The sequence below is a fragment of the Narcine bancroftii genome, chromosome 14 (genome assembly GCF_036971445.1).
Source record: "Narcine bancroftii isolate sNarBan1 chromosome 14, sNarBan1.hap1, whole genome shotgun sequence".
Lineage (NCBI taxonomy): Eukaryota > Metazoa > Chordata > Chondrichthyes > Torpediniformes > Narcinidae > Narcine > Narcine bancroftii.
The window spans coordinates 61,977,036-62,000,973 of NC_091482.1; the positions used below are offsets into that span (position 1 = coordinate 61,977,036).

A 23,938-nucleotide genomic window follows, 5' to 3' on the forward strand; every position below is an offset into this window, starting at 1 on the left:
GTTAAATTGGACATAATAATAAAAAAAAAGAAATTAGAGGCTGGGGAGAGACTGATTATTCCCTGAGAAGGGAGATGGATTCTAAATTGGTGGCTTAAAAGCTTAAACTTATTGTATAACCCTGAGCTCATGTAACGACAACAAACCTGGCATGTTTGTATTTGGTTGTTATTGACCTGGTAGTCAAGAGGGCTGAGACTGAACAGCCACTCACAATCCCTCAAAGGTAGATGAGGAATTACAATTCAGTTAATTAAATAAAATCTACATTAAAAATAGCATCAGTAAAATGACGTCCACAAGCTCAGCTCCAGACTGTTATTATCCAATTCAAGACCAATCCACTCTCTAAGCAAGTTCAGACCCACAACACTGTCCTTCACTCTCTCAACTGTGCCCTGAGTGGACCAGCAAGCCATTCCTTCTAATCGTTGGTAGTCACTGCAGGTGTGACCTAACCCTGCCTTGGTCTGAATCATTAACTGAACTTTGTGTTAGTGCATCCTCAGTTCCAATGTCTGAATCTCCAGGCAATAGTTCTGTAACTCTTGACCTCATAGAAAAGTTAGTACGTGGTACTTTTGACCAAATAAACCATCTGCTTACACAGTACACTCCTACACCTCTGCTTCTCTATCCATATCCCTCTCCCTCTATCCTAGTCCTCACTAACCTTCCATGGGTTAACTCCTGCCTCTCTCTATCCTGATCCTGCTCTCTCACCTCTTCCAAATTCCCTTGCCCCCACCCTCTCTTTCTCCCTATTACATGTCCTAATTTCCTTCTCACTCCCTCCCTATATCCATTTTCTTTTTGGACTCTCTCTCTTTATCTATCTTTTCTTTCCCTCTCTCAGCAGTAAAACACAAAAGTTTGCAGACACAGTGGTTGAAGTAAAAACACGATGCTGGAGAAACTCGGCAGGTCAAACATTGTACTTTATATAGCAAAGATAAAGATACATAACCAATGTTTCAGGCTCAAAATATGAGCAAAGTGCAGGCAGGCACCTGAACTGAATGGTGGAGATAGGGGAGGGGCAGAGGGAGGAGCACTGTCCCAAAGGCAGAAGGTAATAGATGGATAAGAGAGGGAGAGCCCACCAGCAAAGGGGGAAGGGGGAGAGGAGGGAATTGCTCTGTGAATGGAGAGGCCAGGGGGTGGAGAGCTGGAGGAAAGAAGACAGAGAATGGGAAGGGAGGGAGAATGGAGAGGAAGCTAGCAGATACCACAAAAGTCAATGTTAATGCCATCTGGTTGGAGAGGCCCAGACAGAAAATCAAGTGTTGTTCTTCCAATTTACAGGTGATGTTGGTGGGGTTGCACATGAGACCAAAGACAAACATGTGAGAATGGGAGTGGGACGCAGAATTAAAATAGTTGGCCAGTAATACAGACAGAGTGAAGTTACTCAGCAAAGCGACTCCCAGTCTGCGCTAATTCTCTCTGATGCAGAGAAGGCCGCAAAGGGAGCACCGGATGCAGTAGGCTGGCAGCAGGATGGTTCCACAAAGCTCGCAAACAGGCAAGCATAGCTGGGACCCATGATTTGTGGAAAGTGGGATGAGTCAAAGGAGAAGTTATTGAGTGGGAACAAGATCTGTCAGATGGATGAGGGTAGTGTGGTGAAGGGTGACTGGTTAGGTCTCATCAGAAAGAAACAAAGGGCTTTGAGACCTTCTGTATGTGGGATAGAGGTACAAAAAGATTGGAAATCCATAGTGAAAATGAGGCAGTCAAGTTCAGGGAATCTGAAGCCATTGAAGGCATGTAAGGTAGCATGGATGTAGGTGGGGAGGAACTGGACTGGGGAGAAAAGATGGAGTCGAGGTAAGACAATACTGTTTGGTGGGGAAGGAGCAAGTGGGAATAATGAGTTTACCTGGATAATTGGGTTTATATATCTTGGGTAAGAGGTAGAACTGGGCAGTGCAGGGTTGGGAAACAATGAGATTGGAGGCCATGGGAGCAAGGTGACAGGGGTGATGAGATCGGAGATAGTCGGAGATACTGAGATCTCTCTCATTATTCCTTTTCACTCATTTCTGACCTCTCCCTTCTCTCTCTCCCCCATATTCCATTTCTTTCCACTTCCTCTTTGCCCACTTCCCTTCTCCATCCTCTCTGCCACTGCTCTTTCCCCACTCTCTCCATCCCCTTTGCTCTTTTACTCTCCATTCCCACCTTTCCCCTCTCTCTGTATCCCTTTTCTACCCACCCCATCTTCTCTCCTTCTATTCCTTCCCTCTCTTTTGGTGTTCCCTTTCTCTCCCCTCCTGACATTCTCTGTCCATTTCCCATCCCCCTCTCCGTCTCCTCTCAATCTCTGTCCATTTCCCATCCCCCTCTCCGTCTCCTCTCAATCTCTGTCCATTTCCCATCCCCCTCTCCGTCTCCTCTCAATCTCTGTCCATTTCCCATCCCCCTCTCCGTCTCCTCTCAATCTCTGTCCCCCCCTCCGTCTCCTCTCAATCTCTGTCCCCCCCTCTCCGTCTCCTCTCAATCTCTGTCCCCCCCTCTCCGTCTCCTCTCAATCTCTGTCCCCCCCTCTCCGTCTCCTCTCAATCTCTGTCCCCCCCTCTCCGTCTCCTCTCAATCTCTGTCCGTCTCCTCTCAATCTCTCTCCGTCTCCTCTCAATCTCTCTCCGTCTCCTCTCAATCTCTCTCCGTCTCCTCTCAATCTCTCTCCGTCTCCTCTCAATCTCTCTCCGTCTCCTCTCAATCTCTCTCCGTCTCCTCTCAATCTCTCTCCGTCTCCTCTCAATCTCTCTCCGTCTCCTCTCAATCTCTCTCCGTCTCCTCTCAATCTCTCTCCGTCTCCTCTCAATCTCTCTCCGTCTCCTCTCAATCTCTCTCCGTCTCCTCTCAATCTCTCTCCGTCTCCTCTCAATCTCTCTCCGTCTCCTCTCAATCTCTCTCCGTCTCCTCTCAATCTCTCTCCGTCTCCTCTCAATCTCTCTCCGTCTCCTCTCAATCTCTCTCCGTCTCCTCTCAATCTCTCTCCGTCTCCTCTCAATCTCTCTCCGTCTCCTCTCAATCTCTCTCCGTCTCCTCTCAATCTCTCTCCGTCTCCTCTCAATCTCTCTCCGTCTCCTCTCAATCTCTCTCCGTCTCCTCTCAATCTCTCTCCGTCTCCTCTCAATCTCTCTCCGTCTCCTCTCAATCTCTCTCCGTCTCCTCTCAATCTCTCTCCGTCTCCTCTCAATCTCTCTCCGTCTCCTCTCAATCTCTCTCCGTCTCCTCTCAATCTCTCTCCGTCTCCTCTCAATCTCTCTCCGTCTCCTCTCAATCTCTCTCCGTCTCCTCTCAATCTCTCTCCGTCTCCTCTCAATCTCTCTCCGTCTCCTCTCAATCTCTCTCCGTCTCCTCTCAATCTCTCTCCGTCTCCTCTCAATCTCTCTCCGTCTCCTCTCAATCTCTCTCCGTCTCCTCTCAATCTCTCTCCGTCTCCTCTCAATCTCTCTCCGTCTCCTCTCAATCTCTCTCCGTCTCCTCTCAATCTCTCTCCGTCTCCTCTCAATCTCTCTCCGTCTCCTCTCAATCTCTCTCCGTCTCCTCTCAATCTCTCTCCGTCTCCTCTCAATCTCTCTCCGTCTCCTCTCAATCTCTCTCCGTCTCCTCTCAATCTCTCTCCGTCTCCTCTCAATCTCTCTCCGTCTCCTCTCAATCTCTCTCCGTCTCCTCTCAATCTCTCTCCGTCTCCTCTCAATCTCTCTCCGTCTCCTCTCAATCTCTCTCCGTCTCCTCTCAATCTCTCTCCGTCTCCTCTCAATCTCTCTCCGTCTCCTCTCAATCTCTCTCCGTCTCCTCTCAATCTCTCTCCGTCTCCTCTCAATCTCTCTCCGTCTCCTCTCAATCTCTCTCCGTCTCCTCTCAATCTCTCTCCGTCTCCTCTCAATCTCTCTCCGTCTCCTCTCAATCTCTCTCCGTCTCCTCTCAATCTCTCTCCGTCTCCTCTCAATCTCTCTCCGTCTCCTCTCAATCTCTCTCCGTCTCCTCTCAATCTCTCTCCGTCTCCTCTCAATCTCTCTCCGTCTCCTCTCAATCTCTCTCCGTCTCCTCTCAATCTCTCTCCGTCTCCTCTCAATCTCTCTCCGTCTCCTCTCAATCTCTCTCCGTCTCCTCTCAATCTCTCTCCGTCTCCTCTCAATCTCTCTCCGTCTCCTCTCAATCTCTCTCCGTCTCCTCTCAATCTCTCTCCGTCTCCTCTCAATCTCTCTCCGTCTCCTCTCAATCTCTCTCCGTCTCCTCTCAATCTCTCTCCGTCTCCTCTCAATCTCTCTCCGTCTCCTCTCAATCTCTCTCCGTCTCCTCTCAATCTCTCTCCGTCTCCTCAATCTCTCTCCGTCTCCTCTCAATCTCTCTCCGTCTCCTCTCAATCTCCCTCCGTCTCCTCTCAATCTCCCTCCGTCTCCTCTCAATCTCCCTCCGTCTCCTCTCAATCTCCCTCCGTCTCCTCTCAATCTCCCTCCGTCTCCTCTCAATCTCCCTCCGTCTCCTCTCAATCTCCCTCCGTCTCCTCTCAATCTCTCTCCGTCTCCTCTCAATCTCTCTCCGTCTCCTCTCAATCTCTCTCCGTCTCCTCTCAATCTCTGTCCCCCTCCTCTCAATCTCTGTCCCCCTCCTCTCAATCTCTGTCCCCCTCCTCTCAATCTCTGTCCCCCTCCTCTCAATCTCTGTCCCCCTCCTCTCAATCTCTGTCCCCCTCCTCTCAATCTCTGTCCCCCTCCTCTCAATCTCTGTCCCCCTCCTCTCAATCTCTGTCCCCCTCCTCTCAATCTCTGTCCCCCTCCTCTCAATCTCTGTCCCCCTCCTCTCAATCTCTGTCCCCCTCCTCTCAATCTCTGTCCCCCTCCTCTCAATCTCTGTCCCCCTCCTCTCAATCTCTGTCCCCCTCCTCTCAATCTCTGTCCCCCTCCTCTCAATCTCTGTCCCCCTCCTCTCAATCTCTGTCCCCCCTCCTCTCAATCTCTGTCCCCCTCCTCTCAATCTCTGTCCCCCTCCTCTCAATCTCTGTCCCCCTCCTCTCAATCTCTGTCCCCCTCCTCTCAATCTCTGTCCCCCTCCTCTCAATCTCTGTCCCCCTCCTCTCAATCTCTGTCCCCCTCCTCTCAATCTCTGTCCCCCTCCTCTCAATCTCTGTCCCCCTCCTCTCAATCTCTGTCCCCCTCCTCTCAATCTCTGTCCCCCTCCTCTCAATCTCTGTCCCCCTCCTCTCAATCTCTGTCCCCCTCCTCTCAATCTCTGTCCCCCTCCTCTCAATCTCTGTCCCCCTCCTCTCAATCTCTGTCCCCCTCCTCTCAATCTCTGTCCCCCTCCTCTCAATCTCTGTCCCCCTCCTCTCAATCTCTGTCCCCCTCCTCTCAATCTCTGTCCCCCTCCTCTCAATCTCTGTCCCCCTCCTCTCAATCTCTGTCCCCCTCCTCTCAATCTCTGTCCCCCTCCTCTCAATCTCTGTCCCCCCTCCTCTCAATCTCTGTCCCCCTCCTCTCAATCTCTGTCCCCCTCCTCTCAATCTCTGTCCCCCTCCTCTCAATCTCTGTCCCCCCTCCTCTCAATCTCTGTCCCCCTCCTCTCAATCTCTGTCCCCCTCCTCTCAATCTCTGTCCCCCTCCTCTCAATCTCTGTCCCCCTCCTCTCAATCTCTGTCCCCCTCCTCTCAATCTCTGTCCCCCTCCTCTCAATCTCTGTCCCCCTCCTCTCAATCTCTGTCCCCCTCCTCTCAATCTCTGTCCCCCTCCTCTCAATCTCTGTCCCCCTCCTCTCAATCTCTGTCCCCCTCCTCTCAATCTCTGTCCCCCCTCCTCTCAATCTCTGTCCCCCCTCCTCTCAATCTCTGTCCCCCCTCCTCTCAATCTCTGTCCCCCCTCCTCTCAATCTCTGTCCCCCTCCTCTCAATCTCTGTCCCCCTCCTCTCAATCTCTGTCCCCCCTCCTCTCAATCTCTGTCCCCCCTCCTCTCAATCTCTGTCCCCCCTCCTCTCAATCTCTGTCCCCCCTCCTCTCAATCTCTGTCCCCCTCCTCTCAATCTCTGTCCTCCTCCTCTCAATCTCTGTCCTCCTCCTCTCAATCTCTGTCCCCCTCCTCTCAATCTCTGTCCCCCTCCTCTCAATCTCTGTCCCCCTCTCTCCCCTTCCCTCCCTTCCTCTCATTCTCTGCCCCCCTGTCGTTCTCTGATCCTCTCTCTCCTCATTCTCTGTCCCCTCTCCGTGCCCCCCCACCCTCTCTCCCCCTCCGCCGCATGGTGCTGAAGTTGCCCCGCAGCGGCGCCACGTGACGCGGAGCCGCCGGTCCCGGGCGAGTTCCGAACAGCCCCTTACCTCTTGTCTCTCCGAGGCGGCAGCTCAGACCTGTCCGAAGCTGGAGCCGGCGGGGCAGGCTGGGGAAGCGGGCTGCGCGGAGGAAATGCTGCAGAGAGCCGTCTGTGGCGAGGGGCTGATCTCATCGCGGTTCGGTGCCGCGGCGATGTGAGACTTGCATCGGCGGTTGCGGCAAAATGCAGAAGGGGCTCCGGCTGAATGACGGCCACCTCTCCTACCTGGGGCTGCTGGCCAAGAAGGATGGCAGCAGGAAAGGCTACCTGAGCAAGCGGAGCTCGGACAACACCAAATGGCACAACAAGTGGTTCGCCCTGCTCCAGAATATGCTGTTTTATTTTGAGAATGATTCCGCCTCGAAAGCCTCGGGTCTCTACTTGCTGGAGGGGTGCGTGTGCGAGCGGGCACTGTCTCCCAAACCATCGCTGTCCGCCAAGGAGTCCTTGGAGAAACAGGTAAGGGGGCAGGTCACCATGGCTAATGGTGCAGAGGGTCAGTGACCATTCTCCCAGCGCCCCCAGTGCTCAATGCCCACTCCCAACGCTCAGACCCAATGCCCGTGCTCAATACCCAGCGCCCCAGTGCTCAATGCCCCGCGCCCCTGTGCTCAATGCCCCGCGCCCCTGTGCTCAATGCCCCGCGCCCCTGTGCTCAATGCCCCGCGCCCCTGTGCTCAATGCCCCGCGCCCCTGTGCTCAATGCCCCGCGCCCCTGTGCTCAATGCCCCGCGCCCCTGTGCTCAATGCCCCGCGCCCACTCCCAGCGTTCAATACCCAGTGCCCCTGTGCTCAATACCCACTCCCAACGCTCAGACCCAGTGCCCATTCCCAGTGCAAAATATCCAGTGCTCCCTCCCAGCGCCCCAGTGCTCAGTCCCGCGCGTCCACTCCCAGCGCTCAATATCCAGCACCTCCCCTGCACTCCACTTGATAGCCAGCGCCCGCTCCCAGTGCCAGAGCCCAGCCACGGCTGCCTGGATCCTCCTGGGCTCTCGGAGCTCGTGCTTTGCAGATCAGCCTTCGCACTGTGTCTGCTGATTCAAATCTTCCTCAAACCTCTCAACCGGATCTTGAGGCTGTTTATTTTCCTAATAATCCTCGTGCAATGAATGCAGAGGCGGCCGGTCACAAGCCCGAGGGGAAGGGTTGGCCTTTCAGGGAACTTCGTGTCCCTAACTGCCCGCAGCCACCAACCCCCTGGAAACCCGTGGATTTTGCACGAATGTTTTCGTATCGCAAGGGCTTGAGCGGGGCTCAGCCCATGCGAGGGTGATCAAAGTTCGTCAACCTTGGACAATGGAGTGCCCAGCGGCGGAGCGGGTGGGAGCTGCGGCTCAGCGGCGCCTCCTCGCGGGCGGTGCGGGAACGGCGACCCCCTGCAACCCAGCGAGCAGCGGCTGCGATCTTCCACCCACAATTACAACCCCCCGCCCCCGCCCCTTGGTTTTTATGACTTCGGTTAAAATGCTGAAATCAGCCACGGCTGCGGGTCGATGAGAGGCGGCATCGACAGAGCGGACGGGAACATCTCCCGTGGACAGATTAGATGGTAGTGGCGCCCTGGGTAGCCAAGGGTTAAAAAGTGTTCCCAAAATACACGTCTCCTGCTCTCCGCAGTCTCACCATGAATATTCTGTCTTTATTTCGGACACATTCCTGCCCCGCAGTGTCAAGGAGCCGCTGGCGGATTCCCTCTCCTTCCCAGAACTGGTCAAAACAAAATGAGAAGATCCGCTGTATATTGCACACAAAACAGAATTGAAATGTTTCCGATTGTCAAGTCAGGGCGTGGGGGTGGGGGGTGGGGGGGAGAAGACTGCAGATGATTGCAGGGGTCAGTCCCGAGCAAAACATCCCTCCCTGGTGACCGGTTGATGGAGAAAAAGGGCTTCGTGGTCACTGGGGACTCTCCCCTCTACATCAGGTTCCAGGCCCACCGACACAAACACACACACACCCCGAAACACACACACTAACACCTACACACACCCTGACACAGACACCCCAACACACGCACACCTACACACACACAGACACCAACACAAACACACACCCCGACACACACACACCCCGACACACGCACACCTACACACACACACGGACACAAACACACACCCCGACACACACACACACACTGACATAAACACACACACTCCGACACACGCACACCTACACACACACACGGACACAAACACACACCCTGACACACACACACACCCCAACACACACAAACACACCGACAGACATACATCGACATCAACGCACACATACACCAACACACACGCACACCAACATAAACACGCACACCAACATAAACACGCACACCAACATAAACACGCACACCAACAAAAACACGCACACCAACAAAAACACGCACACCAACATAAACACGCACACCAACATAAACACACACCAATAAACACACACCAACACACACACACATACCCCGACACAAACACGCACACCCCGACACAAACACGCATATGCACACCGACACAAACACGCACACCGACACAAACACACGCATGCACACCGACACAAACACACGCATGCACACCGCCACAAACACACGCACGCACACCGCCACAAACACACGCACGCACACCGCCACAAACACACGCACGCACACCGCCACAAACACACGCACGCACACCGCCACAAACACACGCACGCACACCGCCACAAACACACGCACGCACACCGCCACAAACACACGCACGCACACCGCCACAAACACACGCACGCACACCGCCACAAACACACGCACACCGACACAAACACATGCACGCACACCGACACAAACACACGCACGCACACCGACACAAACACACCGATACAGACACCCCAACACACACACACCGATACAGACACCCCAACACACACATACCGGCGCACGCACCCCTACACACACACCAACACAAACACACACATCCCTACACACTCACACCCCAACACACACACACCAACACATGCACACCTACACACACACACCAACACAAGCACACACTCTGACACAAACACACACACACAGCCACACACACACACCCCCGACACACACACCCTGACACACACAAACACATATACACCTCAATACACACACAGACACATACACATAAACACACACACCCTGACACATACACACACAAATACATACACACACCCTGACACACAGAGAGACACACATACCGACACAAACACACACACCCCACAAACATACACACACACACTGAAAAAGATAAATTAGTTTGGACTTTAGTCTGCAGGGATGAGGATGGGACCGCAGCAATGCAGGGCTGTGTTGCAGCAGTGAGGGTTCTCTCTCTCTCTCAAGCTTGTAGCATCGAGTTCCACTTGTGAAGGAGTCCTCTTCCTCGCTTCCGTGGGTGTAAGAAATCTCTCCAGTGAGGGTAACATGTACTATACCCATCCTCTTTGACTCTTTCACAAGAGAGTGAAAAGGTGGGTGCTAATTGTGCCAGAGAACCCCCGAGTTGCAATGGCGGGACTGGAAAGGGATGGGATGTGTGCTGTGTAGCTGATAGCTTGTGGACTGAGGGTGGGAATCAGGACCATGACAGGGGCAGTTTCAAGAGAAAACTTCAGGGCAGCCATGAGATGTTGTGGTTTCAGTCTGTGCAGTGTCAGACACTCACAGAATGGTTGATGTGAGCCAGGTATTGATGCATTTCTGAGCACTGAAGCTTCAGCTGGTGTTTATTTATACCACCCTTCTGTTGCCAATGCACTCCCCCTGGAGGCCTGTTCTATATCCGGCAGCCTGCATTCCTGAATCGCTATTATTGCACCTAATTCACTCCTGCCTCAATGTTCTCCCTACTCCCTCGAGTATAATTGATTGTTTTGATTTCATCAAACTACATTTAATGTTTATAAAGTTTAGTGGGTGAGTGAGAGAGGGAGAGCAGTGTAGGAGGTTGCAAGAATCAGAAATTTATTGTCATGAACATGTCACAAAAATAGTTTTTTTAAAAATTCCTGCTGAGGAATTCTTGTATTTGCAGTAAAGTCATGGAGGTTTGGAGAGACCCAACTGAGCAGAAGTGATCTGTATTGATTGCAATGTGAAGGGAAACAAAAAGTGTTGAAGGCAATTTTCATAATCCCATCTTGAGGATACTGAGAGTCCTGCCGCCCAGACGTGCTTGCTCTGTGCTCACTCAACAACATCGGTCCATCTCCCATGGCTATTGTCTATACCCCTGCAAACTTCTAATCCCCAGGAACCCTCTGCATCATCTTCTTGGATAAAATATCTGGATCCTGACAATTCTCTCTGCCTCTATTTGGATCTTGTGGTTGTGAACTCTCTGGTGACTTTCCAAACTGATTGGAGTTCCTCGATTTGCTCCATGAAAACCTTTCAAGCCCTTGGTCAGGTCATCTCCACAGAGCAAAGTAAATGGTCCTAGTTTGCGAACTGGCAATGTTATTGCAGTGCCAGTGAGCCTGGTACAAATCTGGCGCTGTCTGTAAAAGGTTTGTACGTTCTCCCCGGACCTGTCTGGACGCTCTGGTTTCCTCCCACCCTCTAAAACGTATGGGATTGGTAGGTCAATTGGATGCAATTGGCTGGCACGGCTTTCATGGGTGGGAAGGGCTATAACAATAAAAACATTTAAAATTAAAATAAATATATTTTTAAAAATTCACAAACTGAAAACCCTAATTACTGATAAATTCCTTGTGTCCATTTTCTGCACCCTTTTTCAGACTGATCTTTGCAACAGTATGGTGCCCAGAATTATCCACAACTGCTCACCTTCAGACATCTCCCTGGTGACTCCATTTCCTTTACATTCCATTTCACTGTTTCTAAAAATCAAGCAATCAATTACTTTTTTTTAACCAACCTATTATTTTTTTTCTGTCGTCTGGGAACAAAATCATCCTCGTGCCCAAATATACTATTTGGAATAAGTTGCTGTTCCCCACTGTTTCCTTGTTCTCCCTGTGCCTACGTGGGTTTCCTCCATATTCCAAAAGATGTGGATGGGGTGGCCACTCTAAACTAGTGTGTAAGTTGGTGGCAGAATCTGAGAGAGGGATTCATGAAAATGTAGGGAGGACAAATGGACAATGTAACCCTAACCCTAATGTGCGGTTGTGGTGGGAATGGCTCGATGTGCTGAAGGCCTGTTACTATGCTCTGTCTCCCAATGTCAGTGATGCCACAATACAGTCAGATCCATTTGCTGGAGTTCTATCTACTTCACTGTCCAGAAGCCTCTAACTATCTTTATTTTTATATGTGGGCATCATTGACATAGTCAACATTTATTACCCATCTCCAATTACAATTAGCCTTGAGAAGATGGTGGAGAACTACCATCTTGAAGTGGATGAGTTGAACTGATGGGGCTGTTCTGTCCTGGATGACTCTGACTCCATGTGTCCTACAGGAGAACTTTGAAAGTATTTCATTGGTTGTGAATTGTATTGCAATTTACCAGACTCTCAGAAAGTTCTTTCATGACCTCAGCCCTCCTCCAGAACCTCCCGAACAGCTCCAGTGCTCATCCACTTCTGGACATTTTACCATTTCAAAGCTGTGCCTCTGGAAGCCTTGCCCTCTGCAGCCAAGGTCCTGAACTCTGGAATCCCATCCCCAAACCTCTGCTTTCCCCTCCTCTTAAAATGTCCCTCGCTGACCACCTCTGACCAAGCCTGGGTTGTTTGCCTCTATATTATCATTAATGCCGCTGCATTAATGCTCTTGTTTGCTTGATCATTGCCTCTGTGAAGTGTTTTGGTCCTTGTGAAATAAATGCAAGTTATTTTTGTTGACGGAGCATGGCATTGGATGTGATATTGCATCACTGTCCTGCCAATCCTTATTAGGACTTCAGTTGGCACCTTGCTTCCTGTCAATGACTTAAAGAGGTTTCACCAGAGAATAAAGGAGACACAAGAGTCTGCAAACTGCTGGAGGAATAGATTGGATTGAGCAGCATCTGGTGGGGAGAAGGAATTGGCATTTCTGGACGATGCTTAGAACATGGAACATTACAGCATAGCCCATGATGTTGTGCTAACCAATGTAAACCTACTCAACAATTTAATTCTTCCCTACCTCATACTTACAACATTCTTGGTCCCATGTGCAGAGTCCCTCCATCAGGGAGAGAGAAGATAGCCAATAGAAAAAGTCGGATGGGAGGGGTGATAATGGGGCCATTAGATGATGGGTATAGAGAGAACAGATGAAGTATGATGGGCAGATGGAGCGAGGTTGGGGGGGGGGAGTGTTGACGGTGGAGATGGCTGCAGGAGAACGATGAACAGGGTCACAACTACTGGTGCTGGAACCTGATGAGTAAGGAAGGTGATGGCACTGGACAATAAATATTTTTCAAAAGGTTTTCTTCTGGAAAAAAATTGGGGATTATGATAGACATCTTCAAGCTGAACACAAAGATAATTCATGTTTGCTGCATCACATAGGAAGTTGGACAAAAATTAAATTAACTTTTATTGAATTTAGCAGGTTTAATCGCATATTGATACTGACACGTTGCGTTAGTTCAACCGACCTAAAAACGTTTTGCTGCTGATTTTCATTTGTACTCAGCATCTGATGCCTCTCATGTCAGTGTCCGGCATTGATGGATTCCAGTTGCCCTGATGGTTGCAATGTCCTGGTGAAACCTTTCACCCTGTTTGTCATTGATCAGCAGGGAAGAAGTCCAAATGCGAATACAGAAAATTAATTTTCAATGTAACTTCATGGTTTTGTATGCTTTAAATAGACTTAAAATATGATAGGAAATCATAAAATCGGTTATATCTAAAAGAGAGGTACATGATAGGAAAGTTTTCAGGTGATTTTCATGATCAGGAGCCCAAATGTCCATGAAATACACCCAACAGGAAGCAAAATCTTTGTTGTCCAGTAGAGGTGAAGGACAGTCAGAACCGGATGGGGAGGGCATTAGTTGGGTGAAATGTGTGGATGTTGGTGGATGGAACCAGGAGAGGGAGGGGTTGTGGGGGGAAAGGGACAGAAATGGGGGGACTGGAGGTCCTGAAGTATAGGTGGTATGTGTTACTTGAAGTTGGGAAATTCTGTGTTCATCCCATTGGGCTATAGAGCATCAAGGAGGATGTGAGGCATTCCTTTAGTTTAAGGTGGGCCTCACTCTGGCAGTGGAGAAGGCCCCAAATGGACGAGTCGGGATGGGAACGGGAGAGCAGTTGTAATGGCGGCCACAGGAATCTGGGAGTAGCTGCTGATCAGTTGCCATGTATGTCTTGGTCTTACCACATTGGAAGCACCAAATGTAGTCGGTGAGGTTGGAGGACTTTTGCCTCACCTGCCAGGGTTGTTTAGGTCCCTGGATGGTGATGAGGGAGGAGGTATGAGAATAAGTGTTACTTCTCCTGGGATTGCAGGGTAAGGGTCATCATTTTTTCCAGTCCCTGGGTTTTACTGGCCTGTCCTGTTTTGACTGGCCTGGCTAATAGATTACAAAGGATGTAAATCCCATAACCAGGCTCTTCAGCCCGATTATTGTGGGATCTTTCTGTGTAAGTAGATCGTGGTACCACTATGGCTTCTAGGGGAAATCTCCATGAACAGATCTGTGACGAGCTGTCTGTCATCCTTTATCCCTATTCCCAAACAATTAGAGATTTTCTCATTTTTCAGAACTAATCAGTCAAAATACAATTCGAAATTATGGGCAATATATACAGTTTTTCTTTAAAATGTCAGCTGAGCTCTGCAGACCAGTCAGTCCCTCACTGGGAGCCACACATGAAAGAATAAAACAGGAGGACTTGCATTTACATTCAAGCGCCACTCCAGCACCCCAAGAGGCACTGTCTTTCAGATCATAAAGTTTCAGCCCTATCGGACCTCTGAGGTATGTTGAAGGCGAAGGAAGATTTACCTGGGCAACGTCGATCGTCATCCGAGGTGACTGGAGGAACAATGGTTGTTGGGTCAGTGTTGTTTGTGGGAGTTCATTGTGGCTTCTTCAGGTCCAACGGTACAATGCTTCAAAGATCCAGCATTGTGAACACTGAGGTGCCATGGGAATGCAAGTCAATGTCTTGTTGCGTTATTAGTTACTGTAATATATTCAGCGGTTTTATTCCTTATGGGAGAAAGTCACTGATATATTAGCAGTTAAATGCTTGGAACAGACAGAATGTTGGCTCTCTGAAATTATCACATCTGACTTGTTTGTTTTTCTTGTTATGAGTGAATCTTACTGTGAGTAGCTTTCAATTAAATGACAACATTTATGCAGTGATGTGCACCATGCAATATACATTTATAGTCACTGCAAAATGTTTAAGGTCTGATTACTCCACAAACATTCATTTGCTATTATTAGAGTAAATTATATTTTCCCTTATTATAAATAAGCATGGAAAAGTCTATGGATAATTCACCACCTGTTGGGCTATGCCAGATCAGTGACCCCCTATCTGTGCTGAGTTCACTGACTTCATTTTAAGGCACCTACTCGGAGTGAGGAAGACAGCCTATTGACTTGGTGGGAACGGGCTTTCTGAACCACCGCACTCTGACGAGTATGCTTCACATTGTCTTGGAAGGTTCTTTGGGCAGCTACGGAGGGTTCTTGAGGTGTATACTTTTCATCTCCTTGGCCCAGCAATAATGTACCTCCACATTGTGCTACTATTCTGGGCTTTGGAGCGGGACTTGGAGGTAACAGATTCCCCATCACAATGCTCTAGTTCTGGAACATTGATCCAAAGGCACGAGTTCAAAGTCCACTTTGGCAACATTTCTGCAGTAAAAATCCATCTAAAACTAGTAATCTGCCATCTGTAACTGTCACCATGAGCCACTGAATTGCTGTCAACCCTTTCTGGTTCAACAAAGGAGATCTAGATTTGACTTCAGGCTCACCAATCTCCTGACACCGAACTCTTTCCTGAAATGACTAAACCCATCCTTCGATCTGTGCATTTTTGAGCTGGTTTGGTCTCTCACAATTCACACAAAACACCTGGATCATTTGTCCACAACCAAGCCAAGAAGTGAAATTGTCCCAGCAACTACCAAGGACACAGTTAAGAAGCACAGCTGAAAGATTTTCCACTGACACGGGCAGAATGAACACCTGATTGCAGTGGGATGAAGAACCACGTGGGCAAGAACTGGGTAAGAGAGCCAGCACAGACACACTGGGCTGAGTGGACTTGATCAGTATTTTATTTCACTTAGCTTTCATGTTCAAGACCAGAAACCAAGAAACCATTAACAAATCTTCCAAACTTTGAAATTCCTGCCCCCACAGTGGCTTGAATTTTGTAACTGCTGTGCTAACAGATCAATATTAACCGAGGTTCTGTGGCAGGAATGTTAATCTGACTAGTTTATTTTAATTACATCCAGTACAGTGAAATCCATGTCATTGCAGTTGCCATGGTGAAACACGTATAGGAATTCTGCACAGCAACAAACTAATTGAATCTAGCGTCGCCTTGTTCTATTCTGCAGCAACTCAGGAAGATTGCCATGACATCACTCGCACACCTGAAGCCGCTACAAGGACCCAGCCTCGTGATGGGAACTCCATCACCTCGTCAGCTTGGCTGAGCCCCACTGTGGAGGTATAGTGGCCACTCCGTCACAGTTGTCGGGCCAGGGGCATAGAGTTCCTAACCAAGTGCCACAGGAACCCCCTGAAGAGGCCTGGTGGAGCTCTCACACACAAAGATCACCAGCTTCACTTGGGATGGTTGAGTTTGGGCAGTAAGTAGAAGCTCTGCCAGTAACTTGAGAACGAGTTTTAAAAGACACCCAGTGAACTCAGCACAGTTTGGGAGGCAATTATTCTATATTAAGTGTAAAACATGAAAATCTACAGACACTGTGGTTGAAGTGAAAACACAATGCTGGAGAAACTCAGCAGGTCAAATCGTATACTTTATGTAGCAAAGATAAAGATACATAACTGACATTTCAGACTTGAGCCCTTCGTCAAAGTATGAATAAATGATGGCAGAGGGAGGAGCACGGTCCCAAAGGCAGGTAATAGGTGGAGAAGGGAGGGAGAGCACACCAGTAAACAGGGAAGGATGGATGGCTCTGCAGATCAGCAAGCAGGGGGAGAAGGGGCTGCTCCCACCACTAGACATATCTTCCCCTCTCCTCCTCCCCGCCTTCCACAGGGAACGTTCCCTCCATGACTCCTCGTCCAATCATTCCTCCCCATCAATCACGCCCAACCACCACCCCAGCACCTTCCCCTGTGGCCGCAGGAAGTGCCAGACCTACACCCACACCTCATTCCTCACCACCATTTGGGGTCCAAAACAGTCCTTTCAAGTGAAGCACACTTCACTTGTGTATCTGCAAGAGTCATCTACTGCTTCCGGTATGGCCTTCTCTACATTTGGAGAGGCTGGACGCAGACTGCGTCCCACTCCCATGCTCATGTCTGTCGATGGCCTCATGTACCATCCCACCAAGACTCTTGGTGTGGCCTTCTCTACATTTGGAGAGGCTGGATGCAGATCAGTAATCGGGGGAGAGATTTAACAGGAACGTGAAGGGTGACGTTTTACACAGAGGGATGTGGGTGCATAGAACAAACTGCCAGAGGAGGTGGTTGAGGCAGGTACTAATGCAATGTTTAAGAAAAAAATGGACATTTACATAGATAGGATGGGTTTAGAGGGATATGAGCCAAATGCAGGCAGGTGAGACTAGTGTAGGTGGAACATTTTGGTTGGCTTGGGCCGAAGTGGCTGTTTCCACACTCAGAGGGTCTGTGAATGAGCACTGGAAATCTAACTGTGCAAATTTAGACTTGGATGACCAGTGTAGAGCTGTGTAGATTCCTGGTTTGACCTCTCTGCTTTTAGTGTAAGGAACCTGTCTTGGAATCCTCCTTAAGGTGTTCATCCTTTGCAAATACCACGTGTCCTCCAAGCTCCATACTGTACTTTCCAGCAAATTCCTCAGCTAAACATTTAGGAGAAACACTGAAAGTTGTAAGGGCACAGGTGTAGGCTAGGGACATCATCATCACCTTGAGTGGCCTGAACTAAAGCGGTCAAGTTCTGAAGAGTCAGGACTCAGCTGCCAGACTAGATCTGAAGCAGGTCATAGGTGGAATAGCATATGGGATAAGCCAAGTTGACCATATCCTTACGAGTCTACCTTTAGCAGATGCATCTGTTCATGAAAGCATTGGTGGAAGTGTACTATATAATCCTTGTGGAGCAGGGTTTTGTCTGAGAATACCTCAATTTTGCTGCCATTTACACCCAATTAACCTACAACCCCAGTACATTTTGAAGGGTGCAAGGAAACCAGGACACAAACTCCTTATATACAGCACCGGATTCAAACCCCAGTCCCGGTCGCTGGCACTATAACAGCGCTGCACTAATCGTTATGCTAAATTTGTTGCCTGAATTGTGACCAACCGTGTTGTGTGGCAATATGATCAAGTGAAATGGGACAGAGTCAGAGCATCTCAAGGTTGAGCAACTCAAAGTTGAGCATCTCTGAAGCACTGTTGACTGATGATCAGGAGGTCATCGGCTGAACATGAGCACAACCTCCTCAGTCAGCTCGTGGCCCAGCAGTTCCTTCATTCTACTGTTCCTATCAAGCCAGGGGATCAAATCTGATTGAATAAGGAGTAGAAGTACATTGTAAAGATGTGTTGCTAACCTAACGGAGCTTCAAGACAGGGCTATATGCTAAACAGTGAGCAAAGTCTCCTAATTGATGTGTCAGTTTGAAGCTCTCTGCAGCTTTACCACTGGACATCAGCAATGGGAGGAGGAGGCTCTGAATGATGACAAAATCCAAAACGTGAGTGTTAAAGAAATATTCACAATCACATTCAGGAAGAAATGCTGACTGAGTCATTCTTCTCATCTTCCTACAGAGATCCCCACCAGCCCACAGCAATTCGATCCACTCCATACCAAGGAATGGCTTAAGTTCATGACCATGGGACCACACATGGACTTAGTGGGTCAAAGGGCCTGCAGGAACACCATAATATGCAGATTCTCCAAATTGCCCACCATCCTGAACTGGCAGTGTATCACCAGCCCTTCACTGTCACTGGGTCTAAGGCCTGAACTCCCTCCCAACACCACTAGGGTCCATCTTCACTAAAAGACGTGCAGCTCATCACCATCTTCACACGGGCAATAAATACTGGCCTTGACACTGAACCCAGGTCTCAAAGAACAAATCAAGTATTACCTTAAATCCATGTTCTCAGATTTCCAACCCTCCAACAGTACAAACTAGTTTCTTCTGTGCAAACACTCCATGATTTTGAGCAAACATTTCCAAAAGCTTCTCTGCTGTGAAGCGAAGAACTCGAGCTTTTCCCGCCTCTGCGCTGAGCAGAAGTTCCTCAGCCCCAGGACCATTCTGGTAAATGGTGCTGGAGATGAGGAACTCTGCTATCAGCGGGGAAAAGGTACAGGAGCCTGAAGACGAGCAATCAGCGGCACAAGGACAGCTTTCGCCCCTCTGCCATCAGATTCCTGAATGGACAATGAACTACAGACACTGCCTCACTTTGACATTTTCTAAAATTTATTTTGTAAGGTGGTGTATATAAATGTTTGCCCTGTGATGGTGTCACGGAGCAATGAATTTTGTGACATGTTCATGACAATAAATTCTGATTCTGAAATGCCCTATGGACTTCCTTCTTGTCCCAGAATTGGGTGTATTACAGTAGTCAGACCAGCCCAGGGTTCATGTAGCTGTGTACAGTTCCTTTATTTTATTTTTGTACTCTATAGCCCCTTTTACACTTGCATCCCACTAAATCGGCCAATCAGTGTCCCAGGATATGGGGTTTTTGCAGTTCACACTTGACTACTAAAATGGGACACTGCATGTGTTCCCACTTGCAAGGAGCCATCCCCGGGGTTAGAACTGTTTACCTTCTACCTTCTTGATGCATCGAGGGATGGTGGACCTGCCCTAAATCCTGATCAACGTATTATGATCTTGTATTTAAGCAAAATTAATCATGCCTAATTATAACATAATTAAGCTTTATGTACAGTATGAGCCCTTCAGCCCTTCAGCCCCTGTTGTTGATATGCCGACCTATATAAACCTTTATAAGGGTATAGTGCTCAGTAAATAGCAATAGCGGACAATTTTTAAACAGTGTGGTAGTACTATCACGCACAATATTTCAATACCGTGAGGAAAAGCGATGGCAGACCTACCTTCCCAGAATGCCATGCAGCAGAGAAAGGGCTGTATGAACGACTGCATGCACGGAGCACTCATGGAGGGGATTCTCTGCCGCATGGCATTCTGGGGTTAGGTCCGCTATCGCCTCTTCCCATGGTCTTTATAAGTTGTGCGCTATAGCGCTACCAACTTTCCCAAGCTGTTTAAAAATTGTCCACTATTTGCTATTTATTTCCTCTCTCTCTCTCCTGCTGCGACTTTCCCATGGCAAAGTTTATACCTTAGTTTTAATCTTTTCTTCCTTAACGCTCCTGCACTCACGCAAAAAGTTGGGTTATTTCTGTCCCAGAATGCAATTGCCCATTCTACACTTGCTTGATTGCAATGCTGGTGACTGCAGACGCCAGAGATTGGACTAGGAGTCAAGGTAGTCTATGACATCATCTCATGTCAGAATTGAGAAGATTTTCCTTTCACACTAGACCCTTTTTAGGCTGATTAATTCCTGGGGTCACTTGCAAGTGTGAAAGGGGCTTATGCCTCCATATATAAAGCCAAGCAGGACTGTTAAGTAGCCTTTTCAATCTGCTGTTCCCAGAGTGACCAGACTCAGTCTGGTGTCTCTATTCCTGCACATTCTTCCACCATTTCACCCTTGGTTAAGTCTCAACTTCCATTCGTCTGCTCCAGTCTGCCTCCCATCCTCTAAGTTTGTTACATATCTTTCATTGAGCCACCCGCAAACATTTAAATCTTGCCCTGTGTGTTCAAGCTGGGTGATAATCATCTCCCAACTGTAGCCATGTTGCTAATTCCAATGACCAAGGAATACCACTGCGAACTTCCCTTGGACTGAGAAACAGCTATTGTCCCCTGCTCACTGCTGCATGGAGCTTTCCTTCATCTGATTTACAAAGAATTAGCTTTGCATGAGAGAGCTTCTAAAAAACAAAGAGACTGAACGGTTTGAGTAACTGTCGCGTCAAATCTGCAGTAATGACAGAGCTCCAACTACTGAGCTGTCTCTAGACCCAGGCAAAGAACAGTTTCGTCTCGCAAACATGAACATTTATGTAATATGCAGAATCTTACAATAGGTTTGTCCTAAAACCACCAGCAATGACCACATTTACAAAGTATTTCAAAAGATTTCTGGAACATCCTGAAAGCAGAGTCTTTTATTGACTATTTTTTAATCAAAGGGGAGGAATGATCCAAGACAGGTTAATGGATGGGGTGCTTGGAATGAGGGGGAATGGAGGAGAGCAACATTACCGGAATGAGGAGATGGTTGTGGCAGAGAGAACAGGAGAATGGATCAGGCCTCATTGTCCATGACTGTTGCCAGTGATCTATTCAGAGTTGCCAGTGCATGGGAATGAGAGATCTGCTTCCACATCGCATGGACTGGAATCGGAATAGGCCTGTCCTGTTCACCCAATAGCCCCCATTCACACGGTGCCAGCAGCAAATTAACCAGCTTAATCAGGTGTTCCTAACCCTGAACCAATTCATCATCTTTCCACACCTGCAAACTGATAATGGAAAGAGGTATTGGTGCCAACAGGTTCAGGAACAGCTCCACCATCAGACTCCTCAACATCATACTCAATCAGGGACTCATTTAAAGACTCTTAACTTTGCATTTTATTGATTTGTTTCCTCTCTGTGTTGCACAGCCAGTTTGTTTATATTTCTTTATTTGTTTATATGTGTATGTTGAGTACAGATTTTTTTCCACTAATAATAAGTGGTAATTTCGCCTCGCCTGCAGGATAAAGAATCTCAGGTGATTCTAAGTGACGTCCTGTTATGGACTTTGGCAATAAATCTGAAATCGGAAGTCCTGCAGAAGGGTGACTTTATTAAACATTATGTAAACCAGCAGCCTTATGCTGTTAAACAAAGATCATTCTCTCCCCTCATCTTCATGGCCAGTCAGTTTACATCAGGCTCTATCACCAGGAGGCTGGGTAATTGCTGCAAATTTCCTTCAGAATCTGGGAGCGTTGCTGAGAATGTGGGGAGGAACACAACTTGGATTAATGTCAGATTTGTGTATAAATTAATTGTTGATGGTCAACAGGGATTTGGTGACCTTTGATGAATGTATCGATGACTTTGTCTGCCGACTGTTCGCTTGCTCATTCACACTTACTAAGCTGCAGTGCTAAAGTTTGTTTTATGAGCAGTCCAGCAAGGTATTCTATACCTAGTAAAGGAAATAAGGCACAGTACAATGTGTAGAGGTACCTAGAGAGGAGAGTTGGTGCAGAGCAAAAGCAACATTGTTGTAACTATTGTGAAGATTATTCAGGAGTTTGAAAACACAGGAAAGAAAGTCTGTAAAAGCACAATGATGGAAAAACTCAGCAGGTCAAACAATGTATTTTCTATAGCAAAGGTGAAGACACATCAATGTATGGAAGAATGCTGGAAGACGCCTGAATAAAGTGGTGGGGGAGAGGGACAGGAGGAGGATCACAGTTCCACAGGCAGGAGGTAATAGGTAGATAAGAGGGGGAGGGCACCGCAGTAAATAGGGGAGGGGGGCTGGCTCTGTGAATGGAGAGGGAAGGGGGTGGTGAGCTGAAGGAAAGAAGGCAGAGGATGGAAAAGAGGAAGGAAGAATGGAGAATAGGCTGGCAGAAACTGGAGAATTTGATGTTAATGCCATTGGCTAGAGTGTGCCAAGACAGAAAATTAGGTGTTGCTTCTCCATTTTACAGGTGGTCTTGGTGTGAGAGTATGCAAGGCCATGAATGGACATGTCAGCATGGGAATTAAAATAGTTGGCCACTGGGGGTTCTGTCATTGATGCAGAGAGAGCGAAGGAGTTGAGTGAAGTGATCTCCCAGTCTCCACCCAGTCTCTCCCTTAAATCTGGTGGTACACGATCTCACACTTGTCAATCTTCTGCCCATGGGAGGAGGATGAAGAGAGTGTGCCAGGGTGTGATGAGTCTTGTAATATGTTGGCTGCTCGAATGTCAGGAAAGAGTGACTGCAATCCTGGAAGTCGAAAGTAAAAACAGAAAATACTGAAGATTCTCCGAACTCCAGGCTGCATCTGTGGGAAGAGAAACAGAGCTAACATTTCCAGCCTTCGATGAAAGAAGACGAACAGTCACATACAACCCCGAGGGATTATTTTTTATTGAAGGTCAGGCACAATTTCTACTTATTGCTGGCGCAAACTGCACTCGGGAAAAAGATACGTACACCGTAAAACCGTAAGATTCAAGAGATAAAAGTGTAAACACTCATTATCTTCCCATGGAATTCAATGGTGATGCTGTACAACAGCCTCCTCCCATCTCACAATACCTGCTCTCAGCCCATCTCATTCACACGATTATCCAAGATCCTCTTGAATGCTTTTCTGCTATTGCATCAATCTCTGTGGGAGCAAGTGCTATTTTCAGGATACCATTCACCGCTCTCTGGGTAAATATGCTTTGACTGAATTTTCTGTTAGATTTATTTGTAACTCCTTTATCGGTAATGCTAAGGAGCCTCTTACCATTCATCAAGTACAATAACAGGTGCCTGAAAGCTCGACCTGGTGGAAGATCTCTCAGCGGTAAAGAATATGGCCCCTGCACTGTTTGACTGTCTCTATTCTACACATTGTCCTTGTACACTATATCCTGCACTTTTTGACTTACTGTAATTCCACCCTTCACTTTGCTTATTATTACTTGGATTGACTTGCTTGGATAACAAGCAAAACAAACCTTTTCACTGTATCTTGGTATACACGACAATAAACAATTTAATTTAAATGTGCTGTGTAGTGTCAGTACCATTTCACCTCAGAAATGAGGGCCCATGGAAGTGATTGGAACCAGCGTGCATCGATCAGATGTTCGAATGGGACATATTTATTGTGACTGATCTGAGGATCATTTGATTCCTGAGTGGCATGTGGGGTTCTGGAGACATGAGATTTCAAGCCACAAATTCACTTTGTGGGCGCGTAATGAGAATGCAAAAAAAGTTACTCTTTCTGAAATAAAAACTGAAGAAGCTAGGAATACCCGGTGTGTCAGTCAGCATCTGTGGGCATTATCCAAGTTAATGCTTCAGGTTGAAGACTGTTCATCTTCTTTCATCGAAGGCTGGAAATGTTAGCCCTCTGTTTCTCTTCCCACAGATGCAGCCTGGAGTTCGGAGAATCTTCAGTATTTTCTGTTTTTACTTTCGACTTCCAGGATTGCAGTCACTCTTTCCTGACATTCAAGCAGCCAACATATTACAAGACTCATCACACCCTGGCACACTCTCTTCATCTTCCTCCCATGGGCAGAAGATTGACAAGTGTGAGATCGTGTACCACCAGATTTAAGGGAGAGACTGGGTGCAGACTGGGAGATCACTTCACTCAGCTCCTTCACCCTCTCTGCATCAATGACAGGACCCCCAGTGGCCAAC

General features: G+C 48.1%; 1 protein-coding gene across 5 annotated transcripts in view; it reads left to right on the forward strand.

Moving 5' to 3' along the window:
* Positions 1-6,337: 6,337 nt before the first annotated feature.
* Positions 6,338-23,938, forward strand: part of rasgrf1 (Ras protein specific guanine nucleotide releasing factor 1) — a 74,797-nt gene continuing 57,196 nt past the window's right edge. For all 5 annotated transcript variants that reach the window (XM_069911977.1, XM_069911975.1, XM_069911978.1 and 2 more), the window contains exon 1: positions 6,338-6,772. In XM_069911977.1, the coding sequence (XP_069768078.1) occupies positions 6,497-6,772 (276 nt within the window). In that variant the 5' untranslated portion in view covers positions 6,338-6,496. The remainder of the gene's footprint in view (positions 6,773-23,938) is intronic.